The 20,197-nt window shown below is 43.1% G+C and overlaps 1 protein-coding gene across 3 annotated transcripts in view; it reads left to right on the top strand.

Annotated features, from left to right (window-relative positions):
- The window catches only part of LOC134344857 (inner ear-specific collagen-like), an 86,060-nt gene that overhangs the window by 46,325 nt on the left and 19,538 nt on the right, over positions 1 to 20,197 (top strand). For 2 of the 3 annotated variants that reach the window (XM_063044964.1, XM_063044965.1), the window contains exons 3-4: positions 6,703 to 6,836; positions 8,684 to 8,950. In XM_063044964.1, coding sequence (XP_062901034.1) covers positions 8,704 to 8,950 — 247 coding nt within the window. In that variant the 5' untranslated portion in view covers positions 6,703 to 6,836; positions 8,684 to 8,703. Of the gene's footprint in view, positions 1 to 6,702; positions 6,837 to 8,683; positions 8,951 to 10,317; positions 10,372 to 20,197 lie in introns of those variants that run through there. The other variant, XM_063044966.1, reaches the window with a different exon arrangement.

Below are 20,197 nucleotides of genomic sequence, written 5' to 3'. Positions count from 1 at the left end.
TCAACGTTTACATCTTTCCTGTAGGTTGATGACTAAAACTGCATACAATACTCCAAATTAGGCCTCGCTAACCTCTTATACAACTTCAACATAATATCCCATCTTCTATACTCAATACATCGATTTATGAAGGCTAATGTGCCAAAAGCTTTCTTTCAGATAAGAAGTTAAAGTGTGTTCCCATCTGCCCATTTGTTTGGATCATCAAGTTTATCTTAATGGTATTGGAAGAAGAGCAGAGTATCTTTCCGGGTGGCCTGAACAATATTTATCCTTTAACAATTACCACCAAAAAGGCGGATTATCATCTTTTGCTGTTAAATTTGTTACGTACCCCATAACTGGGTTGCCAAACCAGCAGAAATGGATCACTCAGTTGGAGTCTGGAGTACTAGAACTAAGAAAGTTTTATTAAAGAAACAAGCAACACAGTAACCGAAAGGATAATAAATGCAACAATTCAACAATGATAACCACACATGTGCACAGAATTAAGATAACAGCATCAATCAAGCTCTATCGTTGTCTAGGGGTAAATGACCAATTTCAAAATGACTCAAAGTTCAGTCCAGTTTAGTAGTTCAGTTCGCAGTAATCGTTGCCATGGCGGTGGACAACGTGGGGGAAGAGAGAGATAGAATAGGAACAACTCATCATTCAGAACGGCTTCACTCACAGACCAGCAAGATGGCTCACAGACCAGCGAGATGGCTCACAAACAGCTTTTGGGCGGGTCCTTGGTGATGTCACCTGAGGTCACCGACTGTGACCCCTCCTCCAGATGCGGTCGATCCTCTGCAGTGAACCCGGCACCCAGGCAAGGGCGGACACACACCGGGTTCCCGCTGATTGTACCTTTCCACCCTGTGCGTTGTCCGGTACTTCTCACCACTCGTGAGAGGCGCACCGCTTCCAGGGTCTCGTTACCTTGGGTGGCGTGTGTCCTGTCTTAGCGAACCTGTCCCTTTTTATCCCCCTGCTGGGGTATCGCCTGTCCATCACTTCAAACAGTTCAGGGTTCAAAGGGGGGAGCCGCTCCAGACAGCTCTTCCTCCCACATCCCTTCATTACACATCTCCAGACGCTGCTCCATTGTTCCTTATCTCTCCTTCCCCTGAGGGCAGGTGGCAGACCAACTGCTGATGCCACTGATGCTAGCCCAGGCCAGCAAACATCTTAATTTTATGTGTATTCTCGTAACACTTCCCCCCTTTAAGGATTTTTACCGGGAGGTAAAAATTACAAACATGACTACATTATCTGATACATACACAATATACATCTTTAACAGTTATTTAGCTAATACAGAGAATTTGAAGCTGTCAACACCTTGACAGACAGTCATCACATTTTCTGTTCCTTTTACACGTGTTATTAATAATCCCTTAGACCAGGCTCCAACTCAGCAAACTTCATAGTGGCCAAAAACACTGATGAATTGCGACCAATGTAACCTCTCATTTGGTTTTGTCCCGGACCACAACAACAAGGGTCGTCCCATTCCGACTCAGTTTTCTCTCGCAAGGGCTTAGTAGGAGGGGGACGGGTATTGACCGCAGAGTTATTGCAAAACTTCCTGCAGTACCCCACCATCTCCAAAAGCCTTCTGAGGGCCCTCTTGTCTGTCGGGGTTGGGAGGTCAGCGATAGCCTGCACTGTAGCTTGCATCACTGCCAGCTGCCCCTGTGTCACCACAATTCCCAGGTAAGTGACTCTCGTGTGGCCGAATTCATTTTTTTCAAGGTTCACTATCAAACTGGCTTCAGACAGCCGTGTTAAATTGCCAATACACACCTCTGTGTTCATCAGCCCTTTAGTCACTGAATTACTCGAAAAATATGGGTGTTGTTCACTTGGCTGCCCTATTGTAACAGACATAACCCAACGTCCCAGTTCTTTGCATTTCCTCGGGACAATCAAACACATGGGTGCGAGTCGTTTAATTACTCCTTCGGGGATTAAGGGAGAGACCTTATCAGTAGACCTGGCCAAAACAATAGCCTTCTCCCATCTGACCGATCCCATCCTAATCTTTTCAAAATGGTTTTTTCCTCTTATCAAGGGGCCCCTAGCTTCATTGATTTCCACGCTAACACCGACTAGGTTTGTTAGCATATCAAAAGCCGGTGACCGTCTCAGTTCGCGTCGGTCATGATCAATAACATTTTTCCCCCTGGGCAGCCGGTAACTCTCTTTCATGATTCCACCAACTGTTTCCTCCAGCACCGCAAAATGTCCACCGGGGGGTACCTCGTGGGCCATGTTAAAAACCTCATCCCCATAACTCTTTTGCACCACCCCCCACTCCTCATCTGCGGATGCTGTACTTGATTTCCCTTTCTTCCTTAGCACTTCCTCCTCCGCACAATAGCTTGTCAAGGCTGTGTCAGAGAGAGCGGTCTCGGCAAAAACCATCAGCCCCTCGTCTCGCTCCTGCGTCTGCACAAATTCTTTCCTGGCTACTGCTACGTCCGTCCCAGCTCCCTCACTACCTCTTATCTCACTACACCCTGTCTCATACAAGGTTGGCAGAAATGTTTCAGCCAAATTCACCATCGCGGGCGGGGCCTCCATGCTGGCAGGCTGACCCGTCAATCTCACGACTGGGAACACGATCCCTCCGGCGATGTCATTACCGAGCAAGACTTCCACGTCTTTCATCGGTAATTCGGACCTCACCCCGATCGTGACTAGTCCAGAGACCAGGTTGCTCTGTAAATGTATCTGGTGCAAAGGGACTGACTCTGTCCCTTCCCCAACACCTTTGACCTCTACCTCCCCAGTCTGGGTCTCTGAGCTAAACTCTAATACACTCTTCAGTATTAGTGACTGACACGCTCCCGTGTCTCTCCAGATCCGCACTGGAACTGGTTTTAACCTCTCCTTCACTGACACCAGTCCGGCCGAGATAAACCTCTCGCGCCCTTCCTGGACTTTTTCAGACCTGTCCTTCCCTAGCGGTTCGCTTAACAGCTCAATACAGCCATTCAAAATTTCCGCTTTTCCTTTCCCCGTCTCCTTCCTTGGGGCAAAGCACCTGGACGCAAAGTGTCCGACTTTCCCACATTTATAACAGACGACTCCAGGAGACTTCCTACCAGACTGCTCCCGGTCTACCTTATCCTTTTCACTAGTCCCCGGCTTACTTTCTGACTTTTCCGGTGGACTCTCCCCGCCGTCCTGACTACCCTTCTGGTAGCCTTTACTCGAGGCAACCTTCATTTTATGCGTCAACGCATACTCATCCGCTAACTTAGCAGTTGCGGCTAACGTGGCTGCCTCTTTCTCATCGAGGTAGGGTCTCATACCCTCAGGGACACAACCTTTAAACTGCTCAATCAGAACCAGTTGCAGCAGTCTGTCATAATCCCCCTCTACCCCTTTCGAGGCGCACCAACGCTCACAATATGTTTGCATCTCACGAGCAAACTCCAAATACGTGCGGTCCCACCGTTTCTTCGCATTCCGGAACCTCTGCCGGTATGCCTCCGGGACCAACTCATAAATCCTGAGGATGGCCTCCTTCACCACCTCATACTTCTGGGCATCTTCCGCGGATAAAGCGGAGTAAGCTTGTTGGGCCTTCCCTTTCAGTACACTCTGAAGTAAGACAACCCACTTATCCCTCGGCCATTCCTGACTTATAGCTACTTTTTCGAAGTGGAGAAAGTACCGATCCACATCGGTATCGTCAAATGGGGGAACCAGCCTAACCTCCTGGGTCGCCCTGAACCCTCCACCTTGGTTCGGCACGAGCCCCTGCTCGGCCCTTATCTTTAACTTCTCCAGCTCAAATTCCCTTTCCCTCTGTTTCTCCTCTCTCTCCAACTGTCTGTCCCTCTCTTTCTCTTCTCTCTCCATCTGTCTGTCCCTCTCTTTCTCTTCGTGTTCTAACTGCCGTACCCGGAACTCGTGCTCGAGTCTCAGTTTTTCAAGCTGTACCTGTACCGCGTCTCCAGCAGGTTTTTCAATAGACACCTCCCCCAGCTCACCTTGGGGAAACACACCTTTAGATACATAGTGCTCTACAATAGCTCTGTGTATCTCCTCTCTCCTCATTGTCGACTTCACCTTAGCAAGATTCACCCGTTTTGCCACAGCTATCAATTCCGATTTCCTGGCATCCTCTAATGCCTCCAAGGTCGGCGCCTTTATAAATTCCTCAACCTCCATTTCTGCTGTTTGTCTTTTCTTTCTTTCGGGAATTTTAACCCAATCAATTTACTCCGTCCCAAATTTAGCGTTCAAAATCGCGGACGAGAACCCCACTTATGTTACGTACCCCGTAACTGGGTTGCCAAACCAGCAGAAATGGATCACTCAGTTGGAGTCTGGAGTACTAGAACTAAGAAAGTTTTATTAAAGAAACAAGCAACACAGTAACCGAAAGGATAATAAATGCAACAATTCAACAATGATAACCACACATGTGCACAGAATTAAGATAACAGCATCAATCAAGCTCTATCGTTGTCTAGGGGTAAATGACCAATTTCAAAATGACTCAAAGTTCAGTCCAGTTTAGTAGTTCAGTTCGCAGTAATCGTTGCCATGGCGGTGGACAACGTGGGGGAAGAGAGAGATAGAATAGGAACAACTCATCATTCAGCACAGCTTCACTCACAGACCAGCGGGATGGCTCACAGACCAGCGAGATGGCTCACAAACAGCTTTTGGGCGGGTCCTTGGTGATGTCACCTGAGGTCACCGACTGTGACCCCTCCTCCAGATGCGGTCGATCCTCTGCAGTGAACCCGGCACCCAGGCAAGGGCGGACACACACCGGGTTCCCGCTGATCGTACCTTTCCACCCTGTGCGTTGTCCGGTACTTCTCACCACTCGTGAGAGGCGCACCGCTTCCAGGGTCTCGTTACCTCGGGTGGCGTGTGTCCTGTCTTAGCGAACCTGTCCCTTTTTATCCCCCTGCTGGGGTATCGCCTGTCCATCACTTCAAACAGTTCAGGGTTCAAAGGGGGGAGCCGCTCCAGACAGCTCTTCCTCCCACATCCCTTCATTACACATCTCCAGACGCTGCTCCATTGTTCCTTATCTCTCCTTCCCCTGAGGGCAGGTGGCAGACCAACTGCTGATGCCACTGATGCTAGCCCAGGCCAGCAAACATCTTAATTTAATATCCCATCTTCTATACTCAATACATCGATTTATGAAGGCTAATGTGCCAAAAGCTTTCTTTCAGATAAGAAGTTAAAGTGTGTTCCCATCTGCCCATTTGTTTGGATCATCAAGTTTATCTTAATGGTATTGGAAGAAGAGCAGAGTATCTTTCCGGGTGGCCTGAACAATATTTATCCTTTAACAATTACCACCAAAAAGGCGGATTATCATCTTTTGCTGTTAAATTAAATTCAGTTCTGTGCTCTCTACATTGCATTAGTGATTACACCTCAAAAGTATTTAATTGACTGTGAAATTCTTCAAAATTTTTCAACGAATGAAGGTTGTTTCTTGCTTTGACTGTGCTGTATCTGATGTGATTATCTCATTAGGTTACCCTGCTGCACTGTGTGTGCTTATTCTTTTCTATGTGGGATTCTTCCCTGTTTATACTCTGCCAGAGGTAGAAGCAGACAATGACTGTCCATATTGAAGAATTGTGAACTGGGATTTGATAGGTCATTCAGTGCCTCAGAGGTGAGAGAGGTTGCTGAACAAGGAGCAGCTTTTCCTCATATCCTGTTGCGAGTGTAAGGTTATGGTAGGTAGAACCTGCCCAGATATGGATGTAGAATTTTTGTCTTTCGCATTCCATATGGGAGGTTGTTTGGAGAAAAACAAGCAACTTACTTGGAAGTGAAATAGAGCTAAATGGAATTCTTTAGTGAAGAAGGAGGTGTGGCAGTTTAAGGTAAGTTCAGAAAAACATCATGTACTTGAGAATGTTAATGAATAAATGGCTTGTACATTTATACTAGATAAAAGAATATTAACCCAATCAAATCAAATCTACAGCAAGATGAATTATTCTAGGCTTAGATGAGAAAAATTGCAACCTAAGCAGATTATTTTATCCTGGTGTAGCTCACTAAATTAACAGAAACTCCTGACTATTCACTTGCATGGAATAAAGGCCAGCTGCCTTAATTGTTTTACTTTAAAGTGTCACTGATAGTAAATAATAATTGGTTAATAATACTGCCTGCTTTACCATGATATGTACCACCATTCTTATCACAAACATTGTCCACCAACCACTTTTCTTTCTCTCTCTCACTCTCTCTCTCTCTCTCTCACACACACACACACACAGATAAATTAATTGCCAAAGTCACCATCCGTTCATTCTATTTGTATTCTCTTTAGCACAGTGGAGGAAATTAAATGTAACCACATAATATGTGTATTTACCTATAAATCTTCTACATTTCCTGTACAATGTCTCCACTTGTCTATCTCAGTGAAAATGGGTGACTGAGTTCCCTGTGGGAATTGTATTTTCCAATGATATAGCCAGAAAATGGTTTATGCAAAGCTTAATAACCTGTAATCTAACGCCAAATGTATTAACATCAGAACAAATGATCATATCAGATATGTGTAGCAATCTATTCTCTTGCTCAAGCAAAAGAATTTGGAGCAACAGAGGAAATATGAACCCAATGGATATGATTATTACGCATCATCTTACTTCCTCTAGTATAGATCAAAAAAGTACCATAATTCTATCTCATTGTCATATCTAGGCCATGCTGAATAACGTGTTTGGGAACAATGATTAATTTATGATGTTCACCCGGGAAAAGGGGTCTATAAAACCAAGCACCGTTATCTCAGATCCAACCAAACGTTTCAATTCAGGGGATCTGCACCTCAACAGGTGAGGAAATATGTATCTAACCTGTTTTACTTACTGAGGAAATCTGAGTTTAGATGCTGTATTGCATTCTTCTTACTGATGTTTTATTATACATGCCAATGTAAGGCAATGAGGTTATAATTGATATAAAATGTAAAGAATTTATATTGATATATGCAATTTGAAATTTTGCTTATGTAACTTTAATTCAATGATCTATACATTATTTGAAATAAATAACCATTCTTCCTTGTTTTAAAAGCTTAAGCATGAATTGACTTTTGAGAATAATGTGATGTGAGGTTTATAAGCATGTTCAAAGTACATTGGATGAGGGGACCAAGTGTAATACATCTAAATTTGCTAATAAATCAAAGATTTGCACTAGAATAAAGAGGATTCTTTACTCTGATATAGTCAGGCCCAGTAAGTTGTTCAGATAAAATTTCTTTACCCAATGATAATGGGACTTGGAATTTTTTGCTTAATTGGACCATAGCGGTGCAGTTACTGTGTATATTCAAGGAAGAGATCAATAAGTTTTTTTGTTCAGAATCTGAGTTTAAAGCAACAGGTTTTTGAAAAATGGAACAACATAATTATCTAGTTCTGTTTCTTTTTATTTTTAATACTAACTTGTGTTTCATATGCACCCTTATGATATTTTGACAATATCATGAATTTCTGATGCACTGTTGTTAAAGCTTATGTGAATTGCTGACATCCTCTCAGAATGATCACAGACCATTCTGGTTTTTTTTAATTGTATAGACCTGGAACTCAACGAGGAATATGTAGAAGTATATGATTGTGTCACATACTTATTCCCAGCCACAAATATGATGTTACTATTGGACCTCATGTCTGTGGAAGTGTGAATAGTGCCTTGGGAAGGAGAGGATTTAAAAGAAATATTAAGGATACAGTCCAGCCAGAATCTGAGCAGTTATTCTACAGCAGTATGGAACAAACCCAAAGCAAAAGAATTTAAGAAACCTGAAAGATGTTCAGAAATTCACTGAATTAAAAGAATCAGTAAATGCCTCACTTCTTTTAGCAACGTGGGAAATGTAGTCTCTTAAAATAATGTCAATTTGGTGATTCATCCTCTGATGGTTGTGAAGAAGAATGAAGTGCTACTATGGGATAAACTAAAAATAAATGAAATTAAATTTAATTGCATTTTGCTGCCTTTGCAATTTGCTGAGATGGAACATAGCTCGGTAGATTTTGCCAACTAAATTTTATGACCTGCTTTATCTCTATAGGTAGCTTTCTTATTTCTGAGACAAAAGTTTATGTATTTACATTTTACTCTAGAATATAATCTGTATTGACTCTTCCATATGACATTAAGACATGCTGTATCATCAGAAGTGCAGTGAATCCAATGGACAGGTATATTATTGCCTAAATAGATGTAAATTATCTCATAATCTTTATTAAGAAAAGGAGGAAATTTTTGGAAGTTTTGCTCCATTTTTCTTGGTCAGTAAACACTGCCAAATGCAAATCAATTAGCCATTTATTGTCAGTTTGCTAGTTGTAGGACATGGTGTTCAGTTGTAAACAACAAAATATAGGCCCATACTTTCTTCAGATAGCAAAGTAAAATCATGCATTGGTTTAGTGGAATGGTTTAAAATGGATTAGCATGCAGATAGTTCATGAAAGGAAATACGGAGGCTGATGTGCAGGAAACAAGAGACATTAAGGAGAAAATGCATCACTTGAGAAGCACTGCAATGATCCTGGTTAAACTTGTAGTAGTGCTTTAATAAGTCTATTGGTATTGCAATTTTTTATAGCATAGGTATCCTTCAATTGACGTGTAAGTAATTTTCAGTCTGAATACTCCACATCCACAGGTTTTGGAGCCAGAATAAGAATGCTGAATATAATTGCAGTTTTGATTCTGCTCACAATTGTGGAAGGTACCCCTCAAAATGAAACTGGGCAGCCATCAAGCCGTGGACTTCCTGATTCAATTGTTGAGTACAACCTATGTCCCCTTCCAGACCAAGACTATCCTTTCAACACAGATATGGTCCCATCTTACTGTGTCTGCTTGCACTGCCAAGGGCCCAAAGGGGATCGAGGTTTTAAAGGAGATAGAGGAAACTTCGGACCACCAGGTAGACTTTGAAAATTCTTAATAAACCTACAATGTATTTGTTATATCAAAGGCATTGTTCAAGTAGCCACTTTATTTTATCAGTTATGAACTTATAAAACTGAATCATCTTTGTAGAACTGAATTAATCACTTTAAAATTGCACAGTTTAGGTGAAATAGAACCAGCCATATAGCTCTGTAAAACTGAACCTTTCACAAAAATTTGAGATATAATGAAGAGACAATGCAATAAATGCTTTTAAAGTAACTTTTCAGCTTTTATCATTCTTCTCTTGAAATTAAAAATAGATGAATGGGAGATCACTACAGAAATTCTCCCCTGGATCATTTTAAGACTGTAAAACTTTTACGTTAAGATCATAATCTTAGTTTCTAATGTGTATCAGAAAAATACTCTTGTACATTGATTTTGCATTTGCTTCCACCACTTCTACTGACAGCTCATTCCAGGAACCTACCACTCTCTGTTAAAAAAGCATTTTTTGCAGATTACCTTAAAACATCCCCCTTCACATTAAATCTATACTCTCAGGTATTGACATTTTCACCTTGGGAAAAAGACTCTGTCCGTTTGTTCTATTTATGCCTCTCATGATTTTATATACTTTTATGTCAGGTCACCTCTCTGCCTCTAACAATCAAGTTCGTCTAGCCTCTGCGGACCTCTTTTGAAGTCTCTCCAAATCTTCCACATTCTTCCTGTAATGCGGCAAACAGTACAGCACACAATACCCCAAATGTGGCCTAACCAAAGTTTTATATGGCTGCAACATGTCTTCCCAACTTTTATACTAAAGGCCCTGACCGATAAAGGCTTGCCTTCCTTCCTTACCATCCTATCTAGCTGCATTGCCACTTTCATGGAGCTATGGATTTACACCCAAAAATCTCACTGTACATAAATGCTCCAAAGGGTTTTGCCATTCACTGTATACTTTCCTCTTACATTTGTGTAATCCAATTTGCAAAACCTCACTCTTATCTAGATTAAACTCCATTTGCCCTTCCTTTGCCTAAACGTACAACTGCTCTATATCTTGCCACATCCTTTGGTAACTTTCCTCAGTATCTACAACTGCCAATTTTCATGTAGTGCGCAAACTTGTGAACCAGCTCAGCTATATTTTCTCCCAAATCATTTGTATACACAACAAACAAGAGGTCCCATTGTTGGTCCCTGTGTAACATCATTGTTCACTATTCTTTAGTGATCACTGTAAATAACACCACTCTACCACTACCCTCTGTCTTCTATTATCGAGCAACTTTGAATTCAAGCTGGCAAGTCTCCTTGGATCCCATATGCTTCAATATTCTGGATCAGCTGACTACAGAGGACCTCACTGAATGCTTTACTAAAGACCGTGCAGAGGCCATCCACCTCCTCATCCTTGCCAGAAGGTGGATTTCTGAATGTCCTGTAAGTCTGGGTGAAGCTTGGGAGTATGCACAGATTTTGAGATGTGGATGTTAGATTTACAGCGTGGGCCACTTCTGGCCCACCCTCACTGATTGTCCCCATCAACTCCTCAAAAAACTAATCAAATTTGTAAGACATGATATTCCCCACACAAATCCATACTATCCCTAATAAATCCATGTTTTTCCAGATGTGAGTAAATCCTATCCCTAAGAAGCTTCCTCAATAATAACGGGAGATAAAATTGCTAGCAGGACCTACTAACTGGCAGGGAAAGACATGAATTTACCATCATAAACCATGAAGGAAAAGTGCTGGCCATTATTGTGGAGCCATTACTGAATCTGTGGCTAGTGATAATAGTGAGTGGTATCCTTTTACCTAATTCCTCTTACTCAATACTCCGCCTACCAGCCCACTTAACTCTTATCACATAAGCTCTTTTGTATATTGAGGAGTCCAGCATCAACCTTGTGCATGATGTTACTTGGAACCCAACCTTCTAATACAGTGAGAATGGTTAACTCCAGTATCACGCTCATGGAACCAACTGCAGTATAGCACATGATAGTCATAGTTATAGTCATAATTTATTGATCCCGGGGGAAATTGGTTTTTGTTACAGTTGCACCATAAATAATTAAATAGTAATACGTAAATTATGCCAGGAAATAAGTCCAGGACCAGCCTATTGGCTCAGGGTGTCTGACCCTCCAAGGGAGGAGTTGTAAAGTTTGATGGCCACAGGCAGGAATGACTTCCTATGACGCTCTGTGTTGCATCTCGGTGGAATGAGTCTCTGGCTGAATGTACTCCTGTGCCCAACCAGTACATTATGTAGTGGATGGGAGACATTGTCCAAGATGGCATGCAACTTGGACAGCATCCTCTTTTCAGACACCACCATCAAGGAGTCCAGTTCCATCCCCACAACATCACTGGCCTTACGAATGAGTTTGTTGATTCTGTTGGTGTCTGCTACCCTCAGCCTGCTGCCCCAGCACACAACAGCAAACATGATAGCACTGGCCACCACAGACTTGTAGAAGATCCTCAGCATTGTCCGACAGATGTTAAAGGACCTCAGTCTCCTCAGAAAATAGAGATGGCTCTGACCCTTCTTGTAGACAGCGTCAGTGTTCATTGACCAGTCCAGTTTATTGTCAATATGTATCCCCAGGTATTTGTAATCCTCCACCATGTCCACACTGATCCCCTGGATGGAAACAGGGGTCACCGGTGCCTTATCTCTCCTCAGGTCTACCACCAGCTCCTTAGTCTTTTGCACATTAAGCTGCAGATAATTCTGCTCGCATCATGTGACAAAGTTTCCTACCGTAGCCCTGTGCTCAGCCTCATCTCCCTTGCTGATGCATCCAACTATGGCAGAGTCATCAGAAAACTTTTGAAGATGACAAGACTCTGTGCAGTAGTTGAAGTCCGAGGTGTAAATGGTGAAGAGAAAGGGAGACAAGACAGTCCCCTGTGGAGCCCCAGTGCTGCTGAGTACACGTACTGTGGTCTGCCAGTCAGGTAATCAAGAATCCATGACACCAGGAAAGCATCTACCTGCATCGCTGTCAGCTTCTCCCCCAGCAGAGCAGGGCAGATGGTGTTGAACGCACTGGAGAAGTCAAAAAACATGACCCTCACAGTGCTCGCTGTCTTGTCCAGGTGGGTGTAGACACAGTTCAGCAGGTAGATGATGGCATCCTCAACTCCTAGTCAGGGCTGATAGGCCAACTGGAGGGGATCTAAGTGTGGCCTAACCATAGGCACAGGAGTACATTCAGCCAGAGACTCATTCCACCGAGATGCAACACAGAGCGTCATAGGAAGTCATTCCTGCCTGTGGCCATCAAACTTTACAACTCCTCCCTTGGAGGGTCAGACACCCTGAGCCAATAGGCTGGTCCTGGACTTATTTCCTGGCATAATTTACATATTACTATTTATGCCTCAGCTTCCTCTGTATCAATGTCTGGTTGTTGTGGAGGAAATTCATCCAGTTGTCATTAAGTTTAGGCTGCTGTTATCGGAAGTTTGTGTGTAGACTCCATTTGCCACCAGCATGACTATATGTAGTAGTCTTCAGAGGCTTGTAGAACAACATCTGTCCTCTGATACATAAGATTAGTGTGCCAGTACATGGGAAGTGTGTCCATGGTTTAGTGGAACATGAATCTACCGCCTACTCTCAGGATGATATTCTTCCTAATTATGTTGCTGTCATTCATTCCATGCTGCAAACCATCCAAACTTCTGCCATTGAGAAGGTGCAGTCTGAATCTGTTTTTTTCCTTGGCTCTGAGTTTCTCAGGGACAATTCCATAATCTTGGAAAGTCTATGGTCATGCACTTTGGTGGAAGAAATAAACCAGCAAACTATTATTTAGATGGGGAGAGAATTCAAAATGCAGAGATGCAAAGGGACTTGGGAGTCCTTTTGCAGAATACCTTAAAGGTTAACCTCCAGGTTGAGTCGGTGATGCAGAAGGCGAATGCAATGTTGGCATTCATTTCTAGAGGTATAGAATATAAAAGCAGGGATGTGATGTTGAGGCTCTATAAGGCACTTGCGAGACCACACTTGGAGTATTATGTGCAGTTTTGGGCTCCTTATTTTAGAAAGGATATACTGACATTGGAGAGGGTTCAGAGAAGATTCACGAGAAAGATTCCAGGTTACTGTATGAGGAATGTCTGGCACCTCTTGGGCAGTATTCCCTAGAGTTCAGGAGAATGAGGGGGAATCTCATAGAAACATTCCGAAGGTTAAAAGGCCTGAACAAATTAGATATGGCAAAGTTATTTCCCCATGGTAGGGGAATCTAGGACAAGAAGGCACGACTTCAGGAATGAAGGACATCCATTTAGAATAGAGATGCGGAGAAATTACTTTAGTCAGAGGGTGGTAAATCTGTGGAATTTGTCACCATGAGTGGCTGTGGAGGCCAAGTCATTGGGTGCATTTAAGGCAAAGGTAGATAGGTTCTTGATTAGCCAGGGCATCAAAGGGTATGGGGAGAAGGCAGGGGAGTGGGGATGACTGAAAGAATTGGATCAGCTCATGATCAAATGGTGGAGCAGACTTGATGGGCTGAATGGCCTACTCCTGCTCCTATATCTTATGGTCATATGATCTTATAAGCCTTGCTATTGTCACTTGGAGAGCAAAGAAAGTATCATACAATGAGGCAAAAGCATATAGAGAACAGGAAATGCTCAAAGATGATTAGTTATGCAATTTTGCAATTTTTGGTTTATAAGTTACATGTAATTTTTTAATTTTGCTTTTATTTTTGTATTAAGATCAAAAAGACATAGTAGCAGTCAGCAGCAGAGAAAAATGCATTGTTGTATTACTAATGAATAAGTAATTAGGTTGATTTTATTCGTATAACAGTAGGATGGATTGTTCGCTGTTACTTTCTTCCATTCCTCCATTTCCATCCTTAGGTTTCATCTTCACAAGGACATGTTGATCCTGAAAACCACCCACATATCAGATGTAGATTCAGACAGCTGAACCTATCTACTTTGCCCAGTTCCTGTTCAGTAATGTTGTATAATTAGCCTTCCCTCGATTCCATACGTTCACCTGGGGCCAGTCTTATTATTATCAATAATTATATTAAAACATTGAATTATGATTGTTGTTCACGAAATGATCCCTCATAGTTTAGCTGTGATATTCCCCTGATCAATAATGCAACTTCCTCATCTCTTTTTCATCTCAAATATGTAATATCTGAAATATCTATACCCTTCAATGCTGCCAAGCAAGCTCCCTTCTCTCAAGACTCTGTAATGTCTACAGTCTTGTAGTTTATTGTACTAATCTATACTCTAAGCTAATTTGACTTGTCTGTTATACCCTGTGCGTTAAAATAAATACAGTTCAGATCATAATTCCTAATGGGTTCATTATCCTGTTCCTACCTGATTTTTTTTCTCAATTAGATTTAGTGACTTAGCCTCCACCTTTTCCTCAATGATTCCAGCTGTTCCCATACCCTACCACACTAATGTATACCCTCCTGAATAGCACTAGCAAATCTCCCTACAAGGATATTGGTGTCCTTCCAATTTAGGTGCAACTAGTCTTTCTTTTATGGGTCCCACCTGCCCTGGAAGAGATCCCGATGATCCACATATCTGAAGCCCTCCTTGCAGCACCAGCTCTTTAGCATATATTTATCTGTATTATCTTCCTACCTCTGGATTAACTTGCATGTGATACAGGGTGAAATCCTTGGATTATAATGTTCTGCTTTTTAACTTTCTACCTAATTCCCTAAGTTCTCAATGCAGGACCTCATCTCTCCTCTTGCCTACACCCTTAGTAACAATATGGACTACGCCCTCTCTCTGTGCTTGTTTTTTGGTCAGAGTATCCTGTACACACTCAGAGACATCCTTCATCCTGGCACTAGAGAAGCAGCGCACCATCCTGTTGTCTTGCTCACAGCCACAGAAATACCTGTCAATGTCTCTGACTATAACGTCCCTTATAACTACTACTTGCCTAAACTTTGACCTATCCTGATGTACAACTGAGCCAGCTGCAGTGCCGTTGATCTGGCTGCTGTTACCCCATCCCTCCCCAACAATATCTAAAGCATTGATACCCATTGATGGTTGGTGGCACTGACACGGTGATCCAAAAGGCCTATTTCTGTACTGTATGAGTCTGTAATTTTCTTTTAAATGTTGCTTGTTAGGACTACTCTGCTATTATGCTTAGTGCCATGAAATTAGGATGGGTCCTTCGCTGGAATGTTGAACTGCAGTTGACAGCATGGGCATCAAACCAGCAGTGCATGAACTGCCTACTCTCTTTGCTTTCAGCAGTCATTTGTGTATACAGTATATTTACATTCAAGATGATGACACTGATGCCACAAATATGCATACAAATTAATTACCCTAATTTGAACCAATTTGGAGATATGAAGATTAATTTTGCAGCTCTGGACAATTTTGATTTCATTTGAATTTTGGGCATAGATGAAAGGTAGTGGAGGTATTCAGATGATTGTAGGGTAAGATTTATTCCAATGGATTAGGTTACACCCATTTTCATGTTTTAAACAGGCACTGCATTTTAGCCCAATATGACATTAGGGCTCACCAAAGACGGTGAAATTGAGGTTTCCTGGTTTGCAAGCTATTTATTGTGGGCCAGCCCCTTAAAATAAGTTAGAAAATAATTTGCAATTCAGAAAGTCTGGTGGAAGTGGCTAAAACATTTGTGTGTAATTCTCTAGGAAAGTTCATCAGCAATGTTAAAGTAATCACTTTGTAGAAGACACATAAGCTGCTAAGGAAATGGGGAGGGGGCAAAAAGGGGCGAAGACAAAAACATAGCGTAGTGGAGATAGTATTGGGGAAGAGGGGAGATTTAATGGCACAGGTATTGTTTGCACCTAAATTATAGAGCTGTTTGTTTGGATTGAATTCCGCAACTGAGCTCCTTCGCAACTGAGCTCCTTCACAGCACTGAGCTCGATGGCATCTGGTATCTTCAGTGTCTCCAGACCTTCACAGCATTGAGGAAGCTGTGGACTGAGCATATCAATACAGTTGTACTTTGTTCTTTACTTACGGAATGTCTCAGTAGAAATTTATAGAATAGAAAAATAAAAAAGCATATCAATATAAAGGTTTCACTTTGGAGGACTGTGAGTGAAACCTATTCAAGGGTGGAACCATTGAAAAGAGCAAGTCTCTTTACATGTGAGATTCACTTGGGCCAATAGAAAGAAGTTAGCTTTAAAAGGAGTGGCCTTTGTGGAAGCAACCATTGTGAGAGTATACAGAGTTAGATTAGAGAACTGAGGCTTTGCCTTAAGAGGCTTCAGCAAGAAGAAGCTGCAGACTAAGGTGAGCTTCTGGTAGGTTTCTCTTTCTTCCTGTGTTATTGCATAGATAGAGCAGCAAGGATAGAACTCAGGGCAATGGTGTACTCATCGTGCAAGATGTGGGAAGTCAAGTCAACCTCCAGTGTCTATGATGACTACACTTGCATCTGGCTGCAGCTCCTTGCATACTGCGTTAAGGAACTGGAGCTAGAGCTGGGTGACCTATAGATCATTTGGGAGAATAAGTTACTAGATGGGAGGCAGTCACACCTGAGTTACAGGAGGCAGATAGCTGGATGTTTGCAAGGAGAGAGAAGGGGAATAGGCAGACAATGCAGAGTTCCCCTGTACTTAGATAGAAACATAGAAAACCTGACGGCACAATACAGGGCCTTTGGCCCACAGTGCTGTGCTGAACATGTACTTACTTTAGAGATTACCTAGGGTTACCCATAGCCCTCTATTTTTCTAAGTGCCACGTACCCATCCAGGAGCCTCTTAAAACAGGGGTCCCCAACCTTTTTTGCACCGCGGACCGGTTTAATATTGACAATATTCTTGTGGACTGGCTGATGGGGTGGGGGAGGGGGTGTTCAGGTAGGGTTGCCAACTTTCTCACTCCCAAATAAGGGACAAAAGTAGCAGTCAAATACAGGACTCTTGTGTTTACTCCAAGAAAGACTACCATGACCATGAAGCCTTGCGCGAGCACCTGTGTGCGCATGCGTGTATGTGCCGATTTTTTTTCTACAAAGCGGTTTTGGCTTAATTTTCATGATTCTGTTAAGTGAAACTACACTGTACATACATTATTTCTACTTTATATAGGCTGTGTATTTATCATATCATTCCTGCTTTTACTATATGTTAGTGTTATTTTAGGTTTTATGTGTTATTTGGTATGATTAGGTAGGTTATTTCAAGTTCAACAGTGCGTGACAGGGAGTGAGGAAAGGTGCAGCTGACTCATATCGTTTCGTATCGCCAAATCATATCGTTTCCTTGCGGCCCGGTTAGCACATGCTTTGCGGCCCGGTACCGGTCCGTGGCCCTGTGGTTGGGGACCACTGTCTTAAAAGACCCTATTGTATCCGCCTCCACCATAGTCGCCGGCAGCCCATTTCATGCACTCATCACTCTCTGCGTTAAAAAAAACTTAACCCTGACATCTCCTCTGTACCTATTTCCAAGCACCTTAAAACTGTGCTCTCTCATGCTAGCCATTTCAGCCCTGGGAAAAAGCCTCTGTCTATCCACACGATCAATGCCTCTCATCATCTTATACACCTCTGTCAGGTCACCTCTCATCCTACTTTTTTCCCTCCATAGCAAATATATTGCTTTGGATTTTGTTTGGGGAGGGATGGATGACTTATAAAAACAAAACCAGAGTAATCAGCTCTGTTGCACAGAAGGTAAGGGGGGAGAAGAGGAAAGACTGGTGAAAGGGGATTCAATAATTAGAGGAACAGACAGGAGATTCTGTGGATGTGAAAGCTACTCTTGGATGCAAACAACAGGAATTCTGCAGATGCTGGAAATTCAAGTAACACACATCAAAGTTGCTGGTGAACGCAGCAGGCCAGGCAGCATCTATAGGAAGAGGCGCAGTCGACGTTTCAGGCCGAGACCCTTCTTCAGGACTAACTGAAGGAAGAGTGAGTAAGGGATTTGAAAGCTGGAGGGGGAGGGGGAGATGCAAAATGATAGGAGAAGACAGGAGGGGGAGGGATAGAGCCGAGAGCTGGACAGGTGATAGGCAGAAGGGGATACGAGAGGATCATGGGACAGGAGGTCCGGGAAGAAAGATGGGGGGGGGTGACCCAGAGGATGGGCAAGAGGTATATTCAGAGGGACAGAGGGAGAAAAAGGAGAGTGAGAGAAAGAATGTGTGCATAAAAAAGAGTAACAGATGGGGTACGAGGGGGAGGTGGGGCCTAGCGGAAGTTAGAGAAGTCAATGTTCATGCCATCAGGTTGGAGGCTACCCATACGGAATATAAGGTGTTGTTCCTCCAACCTGAGTGTGACTTCATCTTTACAGTAGAGGAGGCCGTGGATAGACATGTCAGAATGGGAATGGGATGTGGAATTAAAATGTATGGCCACTGGGAGATCCTGCTTTCTCTGGCGGACAGAGCGTAGATGTTCAGCAAAGCGGTCTCCCAGTCTGCGCCGGGTCTCACCAATATATAAAAGGCCACATCGGGAGCACCGGACGCAGTATATCACCCCAGTCGACTCACAGGTGAAGTGATGCCTCACCTGGAAGGACTGTTTGGGGCCCTGAATGGTGGTAAGGGAGGAAGTGTAAGGGCATGTGTAGCACTTGTTCCGCTTACACGGATAAGTGCCAGGAGGGAGATCAGTGGGGAGGGATGGGGGGGACGAATGGACAAGGGAGTTGTGTAGGGAGCGATCCCTGCGGAATGCAGAGAAAGGGGGGGAGGGAAAGATGTGCTTAGTGGTGGGATCCCGTTGGAGGTGGCGGAAGTTACGGAGAATAATATGTTGGACCTGGAGGCTAGTATGTTGCCCTTCAAGTGCCAGGGAATCTCAGATCAAGCCCACAGCATTCTTAAAGGGGAGGGAGAACAGCCAGAAATCAATCTGCATATTGGTACCCACGACATAGCTAGGAAAAAGGATGAGGTCCTGAGTGCGAATATAGGGAGCCAGGAAGGAAGCTAAAAAGTAGAAAGTCAGGGGTAGTAATTTCAGGATTGCTGCCTTGCCACGCACCAGTGAGGGTAAGAAGAGGATAATATGGCAGGTGAATATGTAGCTGAAGAATTGGCACAGGGGACAGGGTTTCAGGTTTGTTGATTATTGGGATCTCTTCTTGGAGAGGTATGACTTATTCCAAAAAGGAATGGGTTACACCTGAAGTCGAGTGAGACTAGTGTCTTGTTAGGTCAGATGATGGGCAGTTGGTGAAAAGATAGATGCAGCGTGTAAATAGACTGAGGATTGGGTGAAATGTGTCTTATTTTTATCCCAGAACTATCAGAACAAGGGCGATGAACTAGGAGCATAGGTCAGTATATGGAACTACGATGTTGCGGCCATTGCAAAGACTTGGTTTTCACAAGGGCAGGTATGCCTCCTTCATTTTCTGGATTTTAGATGTTTCAAAAGGGACATGAAAGAAGGTAAGAGAGGTGGGGGAGTGGTATTGTTAACAGAAATAGTATCACAGTTGCAGAAATGGAGGACGTCGTGGAGGGAGCATCTGCTGAGTCAGTTAGAAATAGGAAGGGAGCAATCACTCTATTCGAAGTACCATATAGGACCATAATGGCATAAGGAGCAAATCGGTAGGTAGATTTTGGAAGGGTGCAAAAACAACAAAGTTGTCGTCAAGGGTGACTTGGACTTCCCCAATACTAATATTTGTTTGATAGTAGAATTTGTTAGATGTTTCTAGGGAGGATTCCTGATACAATATCTCAACAAGCTGACCAGAGGAGAGACCATTCTGAAAATGCTGGCAATCCAGAGTAACACACACAAATGCTGGAGGAACTCAGCTTGTCAGGCAGCGTCTTTCGAGATGAATAAGCAGTTGTCATTTCGGGCTGAAACCCTTACTGGATCTAGTACAAGACAATGAACCAGGTCAGGTGATAGATCACCCGGTGGGTGAGCTTCCAGAGACAGTCACCACAACTCCCTGACCCAGGAACTAGGGAGCGTAAACTTGCAACAGATGTTCTCAGGGAGATGCGCAAAGGAAAAATGTGAGTTGTTTAGGGAGCAATTGCATGGGGTTCTAGATAAGTTTGTCCCACTGAGGCAGGGAAATGGTGGTAGAGTGAAAGAACCATGGTTGACAAGAGAAGAGGGATATTTAATCAAGTGGAAGAAGGAAGCACTCTTAAGGTTAAGGAAGCAAGGATTAGGCTGGACTCTTGACAGTTATAAGATAGCCAGGAAGGATTTTAAGAAGGGACTTAAGAGACA

The sequence above is a fragment of the Mobula hypostoma genome, chromosome 4 (assembly GCF_963921235.1).
Source record: "Mobula hypostoma chromosome 4, sMobHyp1.1, whole genome shotgun sequence".
In the NCBI taxonomy this organism is placed as follows: domain Eukaryota; kingdom Metazoa; phylum Chordata; class Chondrichthyes; order Myliobatiformes; family Myliobatidae; genus Mobula; species Mobula hypostoma.
This window is presented reverse-complemented; position numbering and strand designations above follow the sequence as displayed.